The sequence below is a fragment of the Varroa destructor genome, unplaced genomic scaffold (assembly GCF_002443255.2).
Source record: "Varroa destructor unplaced genomic scaffold, Vdes_3.0 BEIS01000004.1, whole genome shotgun sequence".
NCBI classification, from domain to species: domain Eukaryota; kingdom Metazoa; phylum Arthropoda; class Arachnida; order Mesostigmata; family Varroidae; genus Varroa; species Varroa destructor.
This window is the reverse complement of record NW_019211457.1, coordinates 52,722,529-52,746,331: the sequence shown is the minus strand read 5'-3', so window position 1 is coordinate 52,746,331 and position 23,803 is coordinate 52,722,529. Positions and strand designations below refer to the sequence as shown.

Here is a 23,803-nt window from a genome sequence, read left to right as displayed (position 1 = left end):
GACCAATCAGAATTTTTCTTAGGTTGACTCTATTTACGTCATAATTATCTTAACGAAATAATAGATCTCTTACGAAAACTAACAATAGACATGTAGAATAAGTTATGTGTTTTAAAAAAGAAAATTAACCTTGTAGTTCTCTGCAAGAAAACAGTACCTCCATTTTTTCTCTATTAGGTCGGTGTATAAGTCGTGGCTGTTTCTGCATGCGGCTTCTCTTTCCTTTTGAAGATCTAGCATTATATAGCGTCTAAGAGCGTTTTCGTATTCTTAAAAGGTTATTGTCATCGTTTCATCCAGATCATAGAATTGTACTTCAGCTTGCGATTGGCGGTCCATCGTGTGGATAAAAACAGCCCTGTCTAGTCCTCATCTGTTGTTTCATATATCTTTTTAGTATCAAACAAATGCGAAAGTAATCCATGAAACTTATGGCGCGTATCAATCGTTGCGTGCATTCTAGATTGTTCAAGCTTCAGCTTCCTAAAATCATCTTTTGCAAAAAGACAATTAAGACCCATTGAAAACAGTCTACAGTCACCATCGTGGCCATGCTTGAAGTCGAACACGACATTTTTTGATATGAAATCAATGCTGCAACAAAACGTATCGGAGCAAAAAAAGTCTTTCCAATAGTTTATCATTGAGTATTAACTAACAAAGGAATAGGAAAAAGGTCAATAGGCCAAAGTAGACACCAATTATGCGTCTATCCAATACTTAATAAGTAATCAAAGACATCATCCTGGTAACTAGGTATCACGTGGAAAACCGTCCTCCTTATTTTTATTGTTGAGTCCGCATTCACTTCGCGTGCTCGCTTTACAATAGACTTCTTTCATTATCTTTCATACTTTTTTTATCAGTATTTATTAGTTTCTGGCCTTCGCTGCCATTATTTCAATTGATCACATCAAACGGCCTGCTCAAAACTGCGCGCTCCCTATATATTCCTTTCACTCATCTCACTCTAATCATCTTTTCCCTTTATGATTATGACCATCAGCGTTTTATTAATTACTACGACAATTATCAGCACTAATCATTATTAGCGTCGGCATATTTGTTGCTACAACGACAAAAAAACTAGACAGTATCAGCCATTTCCCTTTATGTTCATTGTCTCGAAATCGTTTCCGTCAATTTGCTATTAAAGGGCTTCATGACGAAGGGGCACCGCAAGCCCGCTTAAACGTACATATGAAACGTCTACCATTGTTGCTTTTTGTCCAAAGAAGTTTCTTCTTTTCTGAATACGTTTCGTGTTCTTAAGAATCACCGCCGCTTCTTCGTCTTCTTGTACATAAGCGTGAGAGAGGCTTGTCACTCGCTCCAAGTTATCAGTCCTACTAGAACAGATGACTTCCTTACAAGACAGTGTGTATATATATATATGACAATTCTAGACAATGTTACTTGCTACAACGCCTCAGTACTACCTTGTCTGTTTTTATTTCTCTATTTTTCTTATTTATGCTCCGTGGGATCGACCATGGCCTGCTTTATTGTCACCGAACCATCCTAGGCAGTAGTTATAATAACAATAATTAGAGCAGACTTTTTTCGTCATGTGCGATCAGATGACTTCTCATGGCTCTATATGTTCCCATGATCAACTTGTTGCCATGTGTTATTAGCCCATCGTGTTGCTCCTTGCCGAACTATTTCTTAGCTTCTTAATTTTCCATTGCTACCTCGCCTATTCTTCAATCATGTTCTCGGCATTTTTCCCCAACGTTCCCTCGCCGGCCGCTTCTTCCGCATGGTTTCTCATATCGGCTATTTCCTTGTGTTCCTACCCCCCGATCGTGTATAATTCTCAAAATTGTTGTAAGCTGACTAATATGATTTCAATAATCATAACAGGATGATCACCTAGGTCTTTGCTCCATTTTGTCATATATACAACTGACATACAGTGGTGACAATGTACATAGGGTGGTTAGATCTGTTTGTTGTGATCGTAAAAGGAGTACTAGTGCTAATGGTGGTAGTTAATAGGTAGTAATTATATGAATTAATAATAGTATCTACATCAAAATAATTAATATAATAGTATCACTCAATAAGAGCAATAGTTTCTTACAGTTGTTGTTGTTGTTGTTGTAACTGTTCTCATATTGAAATCGTGGTACATGGCCAGTTCTTTTTCCGCCTGACCATATCCCCCTGTTGTTTCGTCTGACGTCTGCCCAATTATATTTATTCATCTTTCTATTAGTATCATTAGTAAGTTTGCTCATAATACCTGTATAGTAGATATAATAAGCAATAGCTCCACTCAAATGATTATCTTTTTTTTCACTGAAGCACATCCCGATAATCGTCCTCAAAACCCCTTCACAGACGCCGCTTACTTTTCCCTCTGTTTGTCAGGCCGTAAAACTCTAACTTTCTAAGCGTTGTGCCCTTCCTTGATGATTACGGGTTCCTCCTGCAATAAGCTTCTATCATTTCGACTTCCCTTTACCTTGACCTTCTATCATTTTGTCCCCTTCTCAGTCAAGATCTGTCGTCGTAATCAAAAACTTTGTCTCAATCAAATCAAAAGCGTTTGTCTTCGTGTTCCTTGGAACGATTCAGTGTACGATCTACTCCGCTTACTCCATTATTTGGATTAGTTTCCAGTCCGCTTCTATGCGAACTTAGTAGATGTAAAATTCATCAAGGCCTGTGTTGATCTCGAACGAGAATTTCTTCGGCGACTTTTCCGTATGTTGGTTTTTATACTACTTATTCTCACCATATGGTTACCCCTTCATGTTAGATTATGTCATTTGTCTCATGTTATCTATCCTACCGAATCTTGCCAATGTGAAATTAAATAGCATAGATTTAGCTTCGTACTTAATTTCTAAGTCTATCCCATCAGATGTGTCCCTCAAAAGTTACGTGTACTCTCCTCTTCTTCCGTATATGACGGCAAAGTTGAATGGCATGCTTCAAGCCTTAGCAACAAATATTTCTCCATCAGCACTGCTAATAGTACAATGTTCACTTGCTCTTCTGTTTCGTATTTTATATTCGGAGGTGCGTATTTCAACCACATTGCCTAACTCGGTCACCATCGGTACGAAGTACGAACAGATTGAAAAACGTACGCGGCATAACTCAAAATCGATGAACACAAATTTGTAAACACATTGGACCGAAGTCTGCTCACTGTCGTAGTCGTGACCATGATCGTTAATAGCCCATGGCAAGGTAACGGCTCATAGCGGAACTCAGCCCGCTAAAGTTCGCTAATAGTGCCGTTTTTAATTTTACTTTGACTCCACAGTATGCTCAGTTCGCTGATGTCCTCGGTTTGCATTTATTCGCACTTGCGTACCTTGTAGCCTTTCATGCTTCTTGTTTTTATCTTGTTTATGGGCATTGGTATCAAAGGCGTAAATTTAGTCAAAGCGTATCCAATTTCGACACGACGAATCAGTTGTTCGTAACTTGAAAACGGCCTCCAGCAAGGTTTAGAGCAAGTCGGCGATTGTACCTCGAAACATTTTCTTGAAGGTACTTTGTAGTGTGGGAGATTGCGCATCGAACTCCGTCTGGTATCCCACCTACCAAACATTATTACAAGCGTGAAATAACAGTTTTTCGTTAGTAATAGTGACTTGTAAGAATTAGATAAGAGGATTAGACGACCGTCGTGGAACTTCAAGTTTACGGGTGTGATATTAAAAAATGACTAGACGCTAGTTTAACTCAATAGAATATTGATGCTGAAAAGTTTTAGTCCCTACAAACGTCCGCGCGTAAGACATCTTGTTATTTCGTTGTCACACAGCTGTAACATATAATGAGCTATTTGCAAATACAAACATTCACGCTGTTCAGCTTTAGTTAGCATTAGTTCGCACAACAGTTGTTTTCGGAAAATCGAAATCGTCCGCTCATTTCTCCCACAAAAATTATCCTTGTTTTACGTCCAGTACTGTTTGAATTGAGCATCGCTGCTCCAAATGGCTGGCGGCAGCTTTCTGCACGGAACGAACAAAGTGTCAATGCCCAGTTTTAAACCTTAAGCTAATGAGCTATATGTAATTGCCATAGAGACCCGCATAGATGTGCTGATAAAGGTAAACTAACCTTGAATAGGTATGGTTGAATATCGGTGTATCGAGTGTTGAAAATAAGATCAAGATCTTCTGCCCGATTCGTCCGGGGAACGTATTCATTACGGTTCATCGATGTTGCTACAGTAAACATAGCATCAGCTAGCTCTTCGCTGGCAGTACAGCGTTGTTTTTGCCGCTCCGCCTCATTGGGCAGCTTTACGATATTTACCTTAAGCATCCATACTTCCCATGGGATGTTCTCCTCGAATAGGGTCCAGCGACTCTTTTTCTTCCGCTGGTAAAATTCCAACTGAATCTGTCCCTCCCGGGCACCGCCGCTCCCGTCGGCTTCTGCGTTCCGCAGCGCATTGCTAAAACCCGATACGTCTTTGTTCAAGTCACGATTTAGCTCGTCCGATGAACAGCGTACCTGTGAAATCGCAAAACAATTGCAGTATCGTTTCTTAAAAGCCGTCATTTGCGCAACCGTCCAGTGGCAGCTGTTATATAATGATCTGACTAAATTATCCCTCTGAAGCTGACTCATTTTGAGGCTGGCGCATGTCTTGATAATTCAATGAGAATACCAGAAATGGCATCGGTCTCATGCTCTTACGGGGTTACGAGTTTTGTGGATGTTTGTATTATGAGCGGAGTAGAAAAATTGATTGAACGTACATATGTAAAGTCAATAAAATCGCAGGCCACATCCTCGAATCCGATTGTTCCGATACGGTAGCTCGAGCCATTCTCGTTAAAATGATACTGAAAAATCACCAAAATACAAAAAAAAATGATAGCAAAATTGTGACTGATAAAGCAGCAAGTGTTTAGGTTAATGGAATACTTTTTAATGAGTAAGTACAGGGCGGGTAGACTACTCGGTGAGTTTACCTAAGGGATGTAAATTAAGCCCATCGCAGGCAGTGATTTATTCTTAGAAGGTATTTCAAGTCATCCTAAGTTCTAGGATCAGCCAGTCTTTCAGACGAAGCATTTAAGTTTCCCCGCTTCTTTTAGCAAGATGACGGCTTATGTAAAACAGTACTTCGTCTGAGTCATAGAGCACTTTGTGCCGAGTTATTTATTTTAGGAAAAATCTCATTTCATTTTCATTTCATGAGTGTGAGCGTGAGTAATAAAAATGTAAAAAGTCTTCTAAAATACAAGCCCATTGGTATCGTGCCTAGCTATTGCAGACTTCCTATTGACCTTTTTCCTATCCTTGACACAAATATGAAATTCATGACAAAATCGAAATCGGGCTAAATTGTACTGCCCAAACATTAATTACAAAATCCCAGTTTTACGCGGTACCTATCGAGATACTCAGAGCTCGCTGTTTGTTGTGCGTTGTACTTTTTTTTTTGATCTTTGCATTGCTAACTGAATTTAGACTTGAGTTAACTTCAAAGTTCAGTAGTTATCACTCTCACGCTACTTCTGTGACTGTGACGTTCACCTTGGCCAGCAAAATAAATTCCATGTCTACAAAGGCATCTACTGCTTTCGTCTTTTTTTGCAATTGTGTTCCAGTTTCAATGCGCGCGTTAAAAACGCTGTCACATCGATTGTCTGCTAGAACAGGCCGATCCAACAGCGCGACTTTCCTAGTTCTATTCTATTTATACAGATAGTCAGTATATCATAGATATCATTAGTGCTTCGTTTGCATCAAAAGCTGTGTTAGATTGTTTTAAAAATGTTCACGTATTCTTTCTACGAAGAGAATGAATCGTATTCAGTTAAATTAAGTAGGCCCGAAACGTGTCTTCTATGAGGCAAAAGAAAGCTGCCACCGAGCGTTTTTGAGAAAACATGCTCGTTAGCCCTCTTTGATGTATCAGTCGCTAGTTTGGCACCGCTTGTGATCTTGGTGTTAAAGCCCTATAGTTTGCCGGATTTCGATTTTGATGAAATGGTAGGTGATTACCGCACAACATGAATTATCACCGTTTAAGCGAGTCAGAAAGGTTGTTGAAGTCGTGGAAGAAAGAAATGTCCCAAGAGTGCAACAACTATGCAACGTAACTAACAGGACGGGCAGACATTGCCTAGCCCACGCGATGCCTGCTACAACGCGGCAAAAACATGCATAAGCTGAACAGATGGCGCACTGTTCGTAGTTGTGCCTCTGTGCGTGCTACACAAGCGCCACTTACTTCAGAAATAGATCAAAAATGCTCCGCTTTTTACTAATAATTATTCGTCATGAGGCTGCTTTGTTGTCTGAGGTCGCTCGCGTAGATTGGACAAACTGGACTGCGGCAGAAGTGAAAAGATGAAAACAACGTACGTTTGGAGATTACGTTTGGAATAAGTACTGTTATATAAAAGTGAGTAACTGACGAGGATATAATAAAGGCACATTTATTTATCTAGATATTTTTGTTATACTGATTTATGCCTAATGGTCCTTTCTGACGTTTTCAGTCCTAAAATTAGTTTCTGTTTATCAAGTTGAAAGCAGAATAGTACGTGCCGAATCTAACGTACGACTTTCTAGTGTGCAACTAGAATCATTTCTAAGCATCCTGACTACCAGTCAGGAATAGCAATGAAAAATCTAAGATCTTCTGCTCCACCAAATTGCTTTTTCCTGATATCGTTGATCTCGAAAAAGGGTGTAATAGCTTCCAAACTAAGACCTATACATTATTTCGATTTAGACCTTGTGCCTTTGTATTTACTTATGAAAATGTCATAAATAAGCCGTATAACCATATAGAAAAGTAAAGAACATTATTAGTTGCAACACGAATATCTTCTTCATTCGTACACATCCAAGAAACAATCAAAAAATAGCAAATGGCATATTTCTGGCGCTCTTTTTGGCCTCACGTTGCCGCCCACCGTCTGCCCGGATTTGTCAAATTTACATCACAGTCAACACCTAAACAAACTTGGGCGCTGCTGTTGCCGCCAACGCCAGCCTGCGTGACGTCGACACCCACCGTGGTGAGGTCGATAAACTTCTTTCAACTCAGCATTGGCAGCCGTAGCAGCAGCGGCAAGGATACAGTGGCAAGCGTTCTTGCTCGATAATGAATTAATGAACAAATTCACAATACCGCAGTCGTATCGTCCACGTCAGCAGCAGACTTAGCGGCTGTGGAGTCATAGATACCGCGAAATAGAAAGATGCTTGAAGCGTTCACTGTCCGGACATTAAGCAAGCAGTCGCAGTGCCAATTCAAACATGGCTAGACGTACAACCAGATAAATATCTGGGAGCCGTGAAAGGTGACCCCTCTCCCCCCCCCCATACGACATACAGGCAATGCATCGCAAAGTCGTCGGGGCAATCAAGTTCGTACCGCTTGCAGCATAGCACTATCGAAATTTCCCACTGCAGAGAATTAACCTGCGCATTTTGACAAACAACCATAATGATATCCTTTAGTAGAAACGCCACGATATAAAGCTGCTTTTCCATAACCAATTTTCTATTAGTGCATGTTATTTTGACAAGACGAATAACGAAAGGCATGAAATTGAAGTGTAAGGTCTATCGATAGTATAGATGTCTCTAACGAAACAAAATATAAACTTACTTTCCCCGTTGATCTGTAAAAAAGAAGGGTGTGAAATAATCCGGTGACAACTTCTTGCACCTGCCGCCCTTCGAGAGTCTGAAAACATCAAACAGCAATCAAGCAAACATCATCATGTTAACAGCAATCAAGCAAATAACTTCTTAGTTAATTGATTCTTTTGTCGGCAAGACTTGTGGTCATTAGTGGTCTTTGTCTGCTCAAAGATAGTTACTGTTTGAGAGCTATTTGACATCGGCTAATAGTCGATTTTCCTGCACAGCAAGGGACGAACGAGCAGGCATTTCTAATTACAGTCGGCGGTGAGAAGTTGGTCAAAGCCTGATTCGAACCCAGTGGGAGTGACCTCACTAGCTTTCTATTATACGCTAAATAGAATTCAGCTCGAATTTCGATCAAAGGTTCTAAACAAAATAAATCTCTAACTATGTTCATAAATCAGTAATAGGTGGACAACAACGTCGAATGTTATCTCATCGAGACGACCGAGAATCGTTGTAAAAGTCCACCCCGTTTTCGTCCTGTGCGTTTTCGTTCAGTTATTCTAAATATATGCTTAAAGTTTTACATCTTCCACAGCTTTTTCTTTTTGAACGAAACAGTGTGTCTGCACACGACTTCGGACCTAGACCTCAAGATTAGTAGGCAACGACGTTACCACCGCACTATCCAAGGGACAGTTTACTTCCCCTAGTTTATATAGATTTCCTGTCTTCCAACAAAAAATCAAGTTACCAGACGTGAATCGCTCGCACGCCGCACAAGAAGACAATTTTTGCTTGTTTTAGATTGTCAGACAAACTGAAGGCTTTAATGCTTAGAAATACCGATTTGACCGGACGCTATTGCTGCAAATGCTGCTACTAAATGAGTAGGGAACTCTCACAAGAGATCTTTGTGCTATAAAAAGTCAACAGACTTTTTCTTGAATTTTTTGCATTGGGCACATAGGTTCACTAGAATTGACTGAACATAGCAGTATTTAATGTAAACAGATGGGCAGAGTGAGTATCCAGTAGACAATCGAACGTTGATCTGAAGAATTTATTCACTATCGATCACGATGATCATACGGCTGTAGGTAGTAAATCAAATATTGGGTTTTCAAACAAAGTGCGAAAAATACTATTACGAAACTAAATATGCGGCGCTTTGAATGGTGACTTTCGTGTCATTTCTCTGGTTACACCATGAGCCTATTACCGTAACATTTCTGGACAAAAAATTGTGGTAAGTGGTCTTTGTATCCCTTTATTGAAGTTAAATTAACCTTACTAAGAACATCCTGCGAAGACCAAAACAGATGATGGTCTGACGGTGCAAGGTTTGTGCTATACGGCGTATGAATTAAAATTTTCTGTTCCAGTTCTCTCAATTTTAGCCAGATAGCTAAAGAAGTACGTTACTGGCATTGTTATGGTGGAAGACACCGCTTTATCTGTTCATTAGTTCTGATCGATGTTTTTCGATGATTTGTTGTAAAACTTGTTGACATTAAAGATTCGAAGCCAGTGTTTTGCCGGGTGACCACAACTCATGATGCACGAATCCTATCTAATATCATCGAACATGCAGCACCACCTTCTTGAAAGTTAATCTGGGCTTTACCACAGACTGCAAAACGTATTTTTTTTTTGATTCGCACATTATTGTCGTATCTCATTCACTTTTTGTCGCCCGTAATCAACAGCTTTAAATATGGCTCGACTTCGCTGCGTTGCGCAGATGGGAATACAACCGAGTAACTTTGTTTACGTCAATTGGTGAGGCGCTTAAACATCGGCTTGTTTTTGCAGTCCTTCTTCAAATCCTATAAAATCCTTTAGCGGTAGATATTTAGTGTCTTGGCTATTCATAGCTACTCACGTCTAGGTCTTGCTTATGTCTCGCAATAATTTCCTTAATCACTATGAAAAACATTTATCACATTAAAATTTTGAGAACGAAAATGACAGATACCTTTAGGTACTGAATCTTGATCATAAACAACACACATTTTTATGGACCTGGGCAGCATTTATGTCGTTATCGTAATGGAATTGTAACTTACAGTGAATTTCTGCGGAAAATTCGCTTATTTTCAAGTCTGAATACAAATATTTAAACAATTTTCGCACATCTGCCCCATCCATTAGTTTTCAAAATATACCACAACACATACTATATTACCTGAGACATATGCTTTTAAGTCAATACTTTTCGAACGACCCATTCAATCGTTACTCGTAGGGAGTATACTGTTCAAAGTACCTAAACATTGTGTCACTTCATAGTAAGAATCATTTTGTTGCTTCCAAAGATAAACAAAACGCTTCGAAGGAGGAAGCGATAGAAACCCTTGCTGTCTGTCAGTTGGATTAATTCGTCCTTTGATAATAACCACATTTGCGTTATACATAATAACACGCACATCTTTATGCACGTTTTAGTAACTCTTCTTCCAAAATCGGCTCAATCGATTAAACGCAAGCCGCATATTCAAGATAAAATCCTTCAGATAAATCTTAAAACTCTTTAAACATTAATTTCCAGAGTTTTGCAAAACCCACAAAGCGTTCACCCGAAATATTTCCAATGTCAATCATATTCTCAGCCATTGCCCCAACAGAATGTATGTCTGCACCCTGACGCGTGTTTTTATAACAACGCGTTTATTCCCGGCCCATAGTCTACACTGTTGAAACCCTCGTTACCGTCAATTATTCTCTACGGTCACTCAGTCCAGAATCCGCTAAACACCGTGGTATTTTTTCGCGCCGTAATCTCTCCTGAAGCTGTTACGCAATACTTCAAACCTTACTGATAATAACTATTTCATGCTGCTAGAAACTGCAATACTTCGCTACATTATGCCTTGCATGGACATAAAAAAAAATGCTTTGTTTTAGCAAGGTCTAAATAAACAGAATGCATATCTGAAGCACTTTACAATATACATGACACAACACACGCACTTCATGATCGGCTTAAAGGCTCTTCTATTTGTACAGGTATTTTGGCATCGTAAACCGCACAAGCGTTACATTAATTAAATTTCTTAATTAAAAATTAATTAAATTTCTTTATCAATTTATTGCACTATACTCAGTTTGGATCACAAATCAGCCCGATCGAGTCGTGTCACTTTTCAGCTTCAGATATCAAACGCTGAAACGTTTAATTCAAAACCTTCTTCATTCATGATGTAAACAATGGTAATTAAAGTTGGATTAGACGAAACATCGTGATCACAATTTTCTTTCAATCTAGTCAAAGGAGACAACAGCAGATTTTATGTTGATACGGTTTTAACCACAACCCGATCCAGACCTTCTCAAAGTGGCGTCCGTATTTTTGAGCCATTCGATATCAGATATCTTATCAGTGCTGATTAATAGGCAAGGCTGCAGTAGGGGATAGCAGCAGTTGCACAGGTTGTGAGAGGGGCAGGAATTGCCACCTGCAAATGTGGCACTCTCAAGGAGCGACTGTCGTCAAAAATTCTTAACGATGACACATTTAAGTCTCCGCATCGACGGAATGAGATCACTTAGCATTTCGTTACATATATACCTGCTAAGGAAGATTACTAAAGAGATACCTCTTTTCCACATTGCCAGTACCATTGATTTAAAAACTACCTAAACTAATTATCAAATTAGTTAGATGGTAGAGGGTTATGCAATAATAATTATTATGGCACTCTTTAAATTTTTCAGTGTTATTCTATAAGTTATGTAAGTTTCTTTAGTCCGAGTCGATAGATATCGCCACACACTATATCATCTGTCTGTGCACACTTATAGTGAAGTGGTTGCACCATTATAATCAAATGGTGATTTTTGCCATCTGATTTTCCCAATCACGATATTTCGGGCATAATGGGCAACCAGCTCCCGTCACAAAGAGGGGTAGGAAGAGTGTTAATCGATGGACGAACATTGATAACTTCAGCGGATAAGTTTTATTGCTTCCGTGCAGCAATTACTGTATTAACCCGGGTGCTTTATCTATTGTTTTATGTTCGAACCGGATCTGGATATGGAGTAGTAAAATGGCAAACACAGTGTATAACTAGCATAAGACTACATATATAATATATACATTTATATTCTTTATGGAAGTTGCCTTTAGCTGAAAAGAGATAAATTCGTTGTCTTTTCAAGAGCTGTGCTTCTATACTTCATATTTCCCCGACGTCACTAAGGGGCGTTGAGTAGGGCGCAGCTAAATGGCAGCTGGAAACCTGTTTATTATGACGGTCCTTCCCTACCGATGCTATAAAAACGCATGAATAGAAGACTTCTTAGGTAATCTCTAGTGAGAAGATTAAGAAACCGTTCGCCAAGAAAAGTCGAAGGGGAGTCAAGCATGCAATGCCAAACGGCACATTGGGTACAACACATCCATAGCTACATGGCCGTACCATGAAGTGGCTCGTAAACTGAATGAGAGTTACCGCAAGGAGCAGACCTTTCAGTATCGATAGTGTTATTTTTACTTCCCGGTTACCCGTACGGCAAAGTGTCACCGGGGGTACACTAAGCCAATGCTAAAAAAATTTGTAGGTTACAGATATACTAATCAAACAACTTCCAATCCAACTAGTACTTGCCAATAATTGTTCTTAAAAGAAAGGACGTTTTTTTTTTCATACGTAATCGCTTAAAGTACCTCAATCTATATAAGATTTGCTTAAAAAAATAACAATAGATTCGACGCACAAATTCAGAGCGGCTTTTGCAGCTTCAACTCGTCCTTAATAGACACAAACGGGCTTTGCTTTCACCCATAGATCAAACATAACAGTCTGATCATCTCTACTGTTTCCTTGATTCCTGTTGTTCAGTCAAGAAGCAGAATTGCAAATGAAAAGCATGATAAAGTCAAGCATGCACGCGTTTCAAAAATTGTTAACCTATAACAGATATTTTTGTTGCCTCAGTGTACAATCTATTCATCGCAAGGAAAACTGCTTTAGCCTAACCAATTTTTCTCATCACTTTTATTGGTTTATCTCACTGCCTTTCGGAAGGAAACTGTGTAAAAAGCATTGATGAGCTTCCTTAAATACTTTCGAATTGATGCTTTACGTCCTATCTGAATAAGAAACTTGGAAAAGTCAAATCTCTTTTTTTTTCTAAGAAGCACTCTAAGCAGCAAATTAACTTGCTTAACAGATTTAAAGTAATAATTATATCTTTGCCTCCCGTTAGTAATTAAGACATTTTGAGCTATTCTATTGAGCCTTGTTCTTTATCAATTGAGTCTAGAACAGTTTTAAAATTCAATACAGCAATATCAGACAAAATCTAATCAAACGGTCAAATGCTGGGTCCGAACGCGAAATAAAACTGAAATATTATTGTGTGTATTGTATTATGGATTACGTGAACGCATAGGGCCGTTTTTGCTCGATCTTTAATGGACAAAAAATTATTAAGGACTATTAGCTACTGCCAAAATATAGGTAGACAAAGTTTTGCACGTCAAGTAGTTGTTCATGAATTACAATGTTTAAAAAAATATACATTTGTATATTTGATGAAATATCATCACGCGATATTGGTGGACGTCTCGGTGTCTGTCAACTGTGGTGTGGCGTCGTTTTCAAATGTGGAAAATTAGAAAGAAGTTAATATTACGCTCTATAGAAAAAGCAAATCCCCTGCTGTATCCTCCGCACAGATCTCCTGAAATGTAGAACTAATTCACCCACTAAAAATCAACTTTAGCCGACCACTGTACGAAGTCGTTTTGAGTCTAACAAATATATACATATTGTTCTGTACAGATAATACAGTAACATTTAATCAGGAAAAAAATAATAAAATACTAACAACGAAAAAATGATAAGCGCTCAATTCAACCCTAAAAACGCCTAGTATCCCAAAAACGATAATCTATTTACGGGAACTAATTTAAACTTTCCTTTGCCCGCTCTCAGTATTTTTTTATCTCGACATCCCATTTTTTAACTCTGCATCCTGCTTCCCCATGGGGGCACAATTACGGCAATATTTTCTCGCTGGCGATTGTAACAAGGATAATCTTCTTGACAATTATTAATGGACGACACTTCGATGGTAAGTGAACGACCGGGTTGAACTGTAGCATCGCCTGTGACAAGGTGATCCTGTCCAGCACTATCCAATGACTGTGTTTCTACCGATACTTGTTTCACTTGTACACTTAGCACGTTAGCAGCCAATGTCTGAGTACATTTGATTTTATATTTCTAGGTCAACCACACCACGATATCATTACGAGGTGCATTCGCGTTTATGTATATAGCCACAGAGGGTATTCTTGTCTGTGTCCAACAAGAACTCCCTAAATACTTTCCTCCTAACGCTGCCTATCGGCATTTGGCAACACGACTGCGACGAATAATTAGTTTCACGATGTTTTCATTTCGATCTTCCCATCATTTACGTCCCAGCAAATCTACAGGACACATACAATGCCGAATATTATAGTCATTGATAATAACAGTAATCTGCGATACGTTACCCAAACAGCTAGTTACGATTAATCCAATTCTAAATGTTGTTCCTTGCCATAATAACTGGTCTCTGATGTTTTAACCGTACATTTTCTTTTTGTATCTGTAATAATTTATTCGGCTGACAACGACAATCAGAATATGTATATAGCTCTTAAGACATAATTGTGTTCCGCTTATTTTACACAAAGCTCTGATTTATCCTGCTGCATATAGCCTAACTTGCTTACTAGCTTAATTGGCCTTTCGTACTGGGCCCCTGGCAGACTATGACGGAACTGTTGTTATTACTGCATTTGTTGTCGTTGTCGGGAGTGGCTATATGCCTGTCGTTGTAAGCCCAGTAACATCAAAATCTGGTGTCTTCAGGAAGAGGCGCCTGTTGCGTCTCGAGGTGGGTGTGGTCCCCTTAACAACAATGGCAGGTGCAGCAATAACATGCCATACATTATCACATAAGCAAATATCGTGACGTCAATAGCTCTCAACCTTGAACCTGGTCAATACATAAAAAATCCGTCGAATTTCAATCGCGGTTTGCAGTAAAATTTGTATACATCTATATGAACCCGTTATGTGCTTGAAATGCTACTGAACTCGTTTGCTTCTGCGGAATACAGTTATTCTCTCTAAAAGCTGTCAGAGTTTACCGGAAACAATCAAACCATCGACCGATAGCTGCGACTATTTGGCCCTCCTACAATCGAAAAAACACAAAACCAAACAAAAATAGCAGGTGCAATCAAAATAATTCTGAACCTTTTATGTCCGTAATTGAGGTGTACTGATACCGCCACGTATCGTGCCATTGCTAACTTCAAGCATCCTACAGGGCAAATTTTCACTTTTATTTTTTCAATTCAACGGAACACATAAAGAGTCGCTTTAAGGTAATGCCTCTGGTAAAACATTCTTTAGGAAACTATATGCCCTTTACACTTCTGAGCCAATTAGCATGACATCGAGGTCATATATAGTCGAGTATATAAAGTAATATCTATAGGTAATACAGAGGCATCGGGTTTGTAATTCGGTGATTATTAGTTGCTGATAGAAGTGAAAGCATGTTAACATGCATATATCCTCGTGTCGTATCTGTCTTTTGCCTTGACAAGAATGATAATCGAATAACCCTTTTTGTTTCGCAGATGGAATTCCATTTAACAAAACTGTGTATGTAGTAACAAATTATTGTTGGAAAGTAGGCAAGGCGTCATTATTAACAAAATACAAAACGACAAATCTCCCACCCTTTTTTATCTGCCTCTTAGTACATAATTGGTATTGTTATGCAATTATATTAGCATTTTAAAAATAGATTCCGTTTCCATTCCTTAGGAAGATTATTATATCTATTCAGCTAGGAGCTACCCGAATTTTCGCATCCAGACGGACATATTGTCAACAAACGTTACGACGTTTCACAGACGCAAACAAAGCAGCAACAGTATTGTTGCTGGGGTGACTTTGATGCCACAAAGTATTACCTGCAGGATTCACAGCTTATTTTTTTATGGTTGTGCATTGGTCACCTACTAAGCTACGCCGTCAACTGTTACCTCTACCATTATTAGTTTGTTAGATTTTTCTTTAATTACTCATCTGTTCTGCACTGTTATAACTGTATTTTTATTTTGTTTCATATATAAATACCAGTTGAAAACATGTTCCTATAGGTGACAGAAAATAGTCAGATAGTGAAGACAACGAAAATTACATCAATAGCGGCCGATGATTCCTAAATGTACGCAAAACTGAGAAGAAAAATAATAGTTTTACGCTGAGAGTAACATGTAGAGCTCCAACAACTCCAGCGGATATAGATCGATGAAAAAGTACATGATAGTATTTTCAAAATATATATTATTATTTAGCGTGACATTAATAACATGGTAACAAAAATGGACTAATGCTATCACTGAAATACAATTCTGCGGTACATAGTTATGAGATGTTTTTTCATTCGATAATGGTCATGATGTTTGATATGAAGAAACGCATCACTTAATTGGCTAGCTAAACGCACAATGGCTCATAATGATACTCTAGTCTAGAACAGCACAATTCTAACCTTTCAGAGAATGACAACATGAAGTGCTCTCCTAGTATAAAAATAATCATCTGATTCATTGTTATTGTTCTATTGTCGTAGTTTCAAAAGCACTACTATTGCGCTAAAGTCAACAGTGAATATCAGTTTTAAGGTGTTTATAAATTTACGAAACCCAACTCGAAATTAACTAAAACGAAACGGTATCAAAGGCTACACTTCAGTGAATTTATTTCCACTTTTTGTTCTGTAGATTGGTATTCAAATAGTTATGTTTATTGTGCAACAAAAAAGACTAGATAAAATGATAAAAATGTATTATTTCAGAAGACGTTGAACTGAATGGTCGAGACCATTTTAAAATAAATTTATTGCCCTCTGAGATAAACTTTTCTGAATTTTCCTTATTTTTTTATGTATATATATATAATAATACAAATGTATATACGAATTACTAGAAAAACGAAGATAGATTAAACGAAGAGGTATGTTTTAAATTTTAAATAATCTTCTATAAGGTGCATAAGAGCTTTGTAATTTACCTATTATGTCATATTGCTTAGCTTGTGAAGTGTCATTTGTAACAAATCATGCAAATATGGAAAAAAATATTTACAGTTTAGTTATTATTAATAAATTAGCGACATTGGCTCTGACATAATGAATAAATCAGCCAAATAAGTTATAGTCATTACATTAGTCTCCAAATTTCTTATTCTAGAAAAAGTCACAACAACTTCGATAAGTATCAATTCTGTAAAAGTGAGGCAAATTATATTGTTGCAAAACGAAAAAGATAACATTGAGCTTAGCTAAAGCCTGTTTCGTAGATTACTAACATACGAATTCATATATGCTCACATGCATGTCCATTAGGAGTAGCAAACACTTTTTTTTTTGAGAAAATCTATACTCAATGTAATCTTAGATGCAAAAGCATCGTGACAGCGTCGCATACGCCACAGTTTCTCCCCAATCAACATCACCACCGTTCGTTTGGCCAGTCCAGTGTCTCCGAGAGAATATTCTGCTGCCATCGGCCGGAGGGATGATAAAATGAGGCAAGGTTTTCGTTCGTTGTAATCTCAGGCCTTAATCGACTGCAGGTTCGCCTGTCCACAGAGCGCCATCTAGTGTAACAACACCGAGTACTATATGCAGAGAAACGACTAATTAAATAGATGTATGAGACCGTCGAATGCAGCGATGCTGTAGCTATCGTCAGTTAGTCGACGGCGTTGTATTCGTCACCAGCTGCTGGCGTCGCCGCCTTCGATACAATCTTTTGCAACTATCCCGCAGAGCATACATATGACCCACGCAATGAACTCACTGATCTTCCTATTATTGTTACTGTTTTTCCTGTTCATGTCCAATTTGATAAGTACCAATAGATACAGCACAGGAACGCGCCTAATTATTGACGCTGATGGAGACGTTGGTATTTATCGTGGTGTAGTAGTGTCAACGTTTCTCTATCAAAAGCCACATTATATATACGTAATATACGAATACACGGGTTTTATCCAGTCTGTTGTGCTATTACTAATGTTATACCAAACCTGACGTAAACTATAATATACATCAACAATTACGTTGTAGCAATGACTTTTTGCCTTATGTAGCCCTGTATCATCCTGCAGTTCTTTTACCAAGCTATTCTAATACAAATTATTATCTTTTCATAGACGTTCAACTGAACCTAACACTATTATATGCACTTTCAATTATTCTAGGATGGTTTAATTAATTATTTATTTAGTTGCAGTTTTTCTGCTCCATTGACCCATTGGAATCGTCCAACAGTTCTACTGGCGCCCTGCTGTCATTCTATCAGCTATCCTACTATTATTATATGCTATTCGATATACGTTGTATTCAACTTATAAACCAGCACCTTTTTACGAACATTCGCTTGTAGTTGTATTGATTCGATTGTCCCGTTGCAAGCATCCAACTACTATATTTTCTCTATTTGGTCAATTTATTTTGCATCCGTGAGTCCGTTTCTTTAACGCTCTATTATTTCGTTCCAGTAAACGGTTACCTTGCTGGAATGAATGCCCTTATTACTTTGTTGCAACTTGTTCTTACCGTGCTGCATATATCCTACTCCTTGAAGAAACAACTGAGACCGATTACCAATATGAACCCAAACTAGTTTCGCTCCACTTTTACACGTATAATCGACCTTTGATTGTGCGCGTGAACAAGTCGGAGATTTTACCTAATTATACCCGTCGCTTTTTACAATTATTTCACTTTTCATTTCAATTAGCTCTATCTTCTCAAAAAAAAGTATTCACAGAGTTGGAGGACAGGAACCACACATGCTGATGTGTTTTAGATTTTATCAACTGTTTCGCAAATTAGCTAAACTGGCGTTTTGCGTCCATCTGGTAAAAGAAAAAAGTGTTTATTCACATAACAAAACGAATCAAAATGATCTATATTTCATAAATTAAAAACAACATGGACAAAAATGATAGATTTATAATTAAATTGCAAAAATCAAATTCCACGCCAGGATCCAATTTTTGCATCCGTGATTTAGAATTTATTATACCGAGTGATATACCAGTATAAATATTTCGTAAATTATTTATGCTAAGGAATTCTCAACGATTGTCGAGCAAGTCGTAAAGTAAAAGTTAAGCTCCTCCATGGAAAAGTGCTCGCTTAATTGGCTCTACTCTCCAGACAAGCTTTCCTTGAAGAACTCATTTCATTTACACAGAAATAAGCCTATCTGTGGTCTCCAAGGGGTTGTTTTGGGTCGAACAAACCCTTGGCCCTGGACTTAGTAGTATATATATACTACAGTAAATCATATTAACGGGCTCAACAATAAGGATAACATGAAGCAAAAGCGAACAACAGCAACGCCGATGAATACATCGGCGTACACAACAAAACTGCAACAGAGGAAGCTTGTGTGAGCTTGTCGCCATGTTATTGCTTATTCGGTCTGATCTGTCGAGTACGACGATACGCTACGTGAGCAGACAGAGGCGCGATTACAACCCAAAACTCATTACTACAGCTATTATAGCACTACTCGACGAGTACCATTAGAACAAGACGGGCTTAAATGTTGTAAAGCAAACTGCGTCTCCCTCGTTTGACAATATGAGCGTTTTATACAGCCAAAGACAAGACCAGACATAAGTGGCACTTTAACTGATAACAACGTCTTCAGCCGCAGCATATAGTACACGTAATCTTCGCTAAAACAGCTCGAGCGTACAGACACACGCAATATTTATGACTACACGAACACAATATACTAGGACTGAATGCAAGACAAAACCCCAACCGCTACCGAGCTCTGTAATCCTGCAAGGAACTATTTGCTTGCTTGTCTGGCAGCCGGAATTAACTCGAAATTAAGTGCTTTATTGACACTCTTCTACAGCGCATTTGATGCAAATTGATATAAATAATAGCACAGTAGTCAACCAGTGGAAGCAAGTCTTACACCCTAATTGACCCTCTCTTTCAAGCTCTCATGATAAAGAACGGCATAATACGCGTAAGTTCGCAAAGTTGTAATTCACTTAGGAACTCGGAAGCGTACCGAATCATTAAATAAAAGATGAGCATCCGCTTAAAAGCAGCAAACAACGTAAGCTTCTTAGGCCGGTAGTTACTTTGCATCTGATCACAACAGCTATACCACTTACGCTGGCCATTGCTATATTCTTTTCCCATATTTAGGATAGTTGTACATGCTCTGTTAATTCGTCTGTCTTCGTTGAACGATATGTATGTGGATACAACGCGATTACTTTTCTCCTTCAAATTCGGTCCACCGCTGCTCGTCGGTTTTTGCTGATAACTGGTAGCACCATTTTATGACCACAGCATCAGTAACGATCCAGACCCGATAGTCAATGACAGAGAGCAAGGATGTATTTAAAGATTTGCTTACCAAAATTTTACTTGGAAAGAGCTGCTGTGCTGGAGAAAACCATGAAATGCTACTTTGACTATTTTATGCACACATTTTCACTAAAACATTGACGCTGATTTCTTCTATACAAGCAGCGCGTCAGCACATGTTTCCGCGCAGAACACATTTATTTAGTGAGTGACTAATACGAAGGACAGTTTGCTGCGTTGATCAACGTTCATTGCGCCTTCATTACAACGAATCCTAATTCAATTATTATCACAACTGCTACTGTAACCACAATTATAACCACTGTGCTTCTCTGTCAACAGAGTGCACCTTAGCATCATACCAGAATTTGTTGGAATGGAGAATTGTTCCAGCTGGCAGCTGCGATGACCACCAGAAAAAAAAACAGGCCTAGACAAAACTCCGGACGACATTACTACATCTATGCAGTGAATCTACTCGTCACTTATCTCCTTACATGGGTCGATTGAAACACATGTTTATCCATACCTGAGTGAGTTGATCAACGTAAGAACATAGGAAGATGCAATCTGTTATAGACTGCGTGCGTTCTCAGTTGAATGCTTCTGATTTGGGCACCATATTTTTTTCAATATTACTGGATAGAATATTATTGTGTGTACTTCCTTAAAAAGTTGGTCTACCACCAGCCCAATTCGAGAGCAACTAATATTTGCCATCTCGTTCATTTATTTTACAATCACTAATAGAAAGAGACATGCACCGACGATACAGGCTGGACTCAGCTCGCACTCACATCCACATACACAAAAAGGAAGAAGCTTTACAAATTGAGTGTAATTTTACTTACCAGCTCAAATTTGTTGTGACGCGCGTTCATCCCGCTGGGTTGAATCGGTTCCTTTCCGCCACTATCCCTTCAGGTGCTAGGTACGCTGCACGAGTATGAAATGGGCGCAACACCGTGTGTTTACCTGTCACCTGAACAACCAATAATACACTTGGAGGTGTGGCTAACGGAGACGGGTTCGATACTGTAGCTGGCTTGACCACAATGAGATGAATGGACAATCGCTTGCTAATACGCCGGCCGTCTCGTCGAAATCACCAATAAAGCACGCAGGCTCAGGTGTCAAAAAGACAACATGAAAAAGACACCAAGAACGGGGACAATCACAAAAACCAAGCTAATCTCCGCACGTCACTTGGGAAACGACGATATTATGCTGTTGTTGATCGTTGAGATTGTTAAGTTTTCAGCTCGTTTACCTCGGGCACTCCTCCACCTCGTCATCGCTTACTAGCTTTTTTTCTTTGGTAACTGATGGTGTATATACAACGATAATTCCGGGGGATAGAATCTCATCAGACCTGGCTCAGTCTTCTCAGAGAGGAAAAACAATCGTTATAATAATAATAATAATAACTCGTGACGCACTCACAAATCATAATACAACGACGCAAACACACGCTGTCGTTTACACTACCCAATTTGCTGCTTTCCTTATACTAATTGATAGATGCACAGCCTGTTGTCAGGCTATTCATTGCAATGATTGTTGTAACGGACACCCGGTAGATGAACGTAGCCCGTCCACTCGAGATTCACTCGCCACCTGCACATAAAACTGCTGCGAATATTCCTGCTATGACTATTACTGGTACCGTAACGCAGAGCAACATGACACCCGCGTCGACAAAGACGAAACAGAGCGAAATGTGTATTGGGATTGCTACAGCTGGCTTTTTTGTTGCTGCTGCCTCGGCTCAGCTGTCGTAGCCGTTCTTTCATCTGGCCTGTCTAGCTCAGCCGGATTCGTCAATAAGCGCTGCTGGCCAACATCTGCGCCATGTCCTGCTACCCCGACTGGCTTTTGTCGCCTTCTAATAGCAGCAATAACAGTAGTTGTACCTGTGCTAACAGCAGCACTGCTCCTGTTCAAGCTTTTGTTATTGTTACTGCCGCTGCCGCTGGCGGCTGCATCGCTCGTGCAGCCCCTTCTCCCCTTCACCCTGACGTTGTTACAAAGGGTTTTTCGGCTGTTGGTTTTGACGCCGTTGGCGTTAGCTGACGATTGCCTGACTTGTGTTACCACAGCTTCGTACTTCTGATGTGCTAGTTCTTTGCTGCGACCCCAGCAGCAATTCGCTGTCCAGACTGTGCCTATGTACCGTCGCTAGCAAGCTGATCGCTCACTGAACTGGCCGTGTTTGCAACAAAAACAACGGTGGTGATGACAACGACGACTGCTATGGCAGCTAGCGGCGGCGCGATTACAACGAATCAGCACAAGCAGCAGACCGCTTCAGCGATCTTCTCCACTCCACCGTAGGCACTATGATCTGTTATCGTTTCGCTATCGCACAGCGCGGGGTGCTCACTAAACACACCTATACACATACTATCCAGCATTCAAAAGAAGGTGAGGAGCGACCGAAACGGCAGCACAACTTATGAAGAAAAGCTAAGCCTTCGCTTGTTAGCCTCCCTCGATCTCTTTCGAGCGTTCTTCGTTGATTATCGCTAGTGCTCCGTTGACATCGTCATCACCAACAGCAACGTTAACTTGATCAGCCCTAACAGCATTAACTTATTGTCAGCTATACTGCCCACGACAGAAGTGGCAGGTTACCAGATTGAGCAGGCAACAGTCAGCAGCGGGTTACCGTCTCCACAAATGGTGGATGTGTGGGGTAAAGGGCAGGAAGGTCGTTGAATAACTCAACAAAAACGAGTTTAAGGGATGATCAAGGAGCTCCCCACTGTCGATTTGATTAACTAGTTGGTGGCTGCTCAGTTGATTCTGATCGGCTGACTAGCGCACAGCTGTGCTGAAGGAAAGGGAATTGGTGAGGGCATCAAACGATGAGCCTGTTTGGCGGGAGAATTAAAAAATGGGCCATTGTAATAAAAGAACGAAAAAATGCTAGATAGACAGTCGTACAAATAAATGTATTTTTATTTTTGGATAACAAAGACGATTAGTGTGTAGTTTAGAAAAAAATTGCACCCAAGATATGGCGGTTACATCTGGTTGTAGCTACTTCTGGGTTCAACAATAACGTATGTATACGTATACGCCACGATAGTGCATGTGGTGGATGTTGTTATTAAAATAGCACCTGCAAGGTTCAAATGTGTACCTTAGATATCAGCTTTCCAGAAGTAGTACTAAAATTCAAACATCAAATTGAGTATCATTCAGTAGTCCAAGCATTAGATATCAAACGAAATGCATGTGAAAATGTTATCAATCCTTCGTACTCTGTGCTCTGTTATAAGTTCTGTAAAATCAATGGTCATAAAAGTCAGCTGAAAGGCTTTCTACTTCTTACATCACCTTTTGCTGTTAGCGCTATTTCTTGTAAGCCAGCTACTGTTTTCTTGGAATTCAACATTTTTACAACCTCTAAACTATTATAATGACTTTCACATATTTCGTGTTTACCATTCCCGCACAATTATTTCCCAATTCCCGTCCCGATTTTGTATATGGCCTTATCCTATTCCAGAGCTTGCCCGCCTTAAAGAACCGACTCATCATTTACCTTCAGTTTAGATTTACCCTATCGTCACATATTTTTCTAATTTTCCACTAATTTTCCAGAACCTTTCTGTTCTCATAAGCCAACAATGTGTTAATAAGTATGATGATACTACGAAAAAATCAATACACCTAGACGAAAACAGTTACTTTTTGCACGCTGTTATTGTTAAGATGTTCACTCGAAAATCCCCCAGAATACGCTGCACTGAGAAGCTGTAAACATACA

The 23,803-nt window shown here is 39.2% G+C and overlaps 1 protein-coding gene across 2 annotated transcripts; it reads right to left on the bottom strand.

The window, feature by feature from the left end:
* Window positions 1-749: 749 nt before the first annotated feature.
* Atg101 (autophagy-related protein 101) lies at window positions 750-22,845 on the bottom strand. Of its 2 annotated transcripts, none has more exons than XM_022802433.2 (6): window positions 21,517-22,845; window positions 20,880-21,410; window positions 7,613-7,690; window positions 4,737-4,823; window positions 4,090-4,488; window positions 750-3,560 (listed from the first exon to the last, which is right to left on the bottom strand). In XM_022802433.2, the coding sequence occupies exons 2-6, from the start codon at window positions 20,907-20,909 to the stop codon at window positions 3,468-3,470; spliced, it is 687 nt and encodes a 228-aa protein (XP_022658168.1). In that variant the 5' UTR covers window positions 20,910-21,410; window positions 21,517-22,845; the 3' UTR covers window positions 750-3,467. The 2 variants fall into 2 exon arrangements, with proteins under 2 accessions (XP_022658168.1, XP_086843719.1); XM_086987593.1 differs by having other exon boundaries at window positions 21,942-22,845.
* Between the last annotated feature and the right edge of the window lie 958 nt (window positions 22,846-23,803).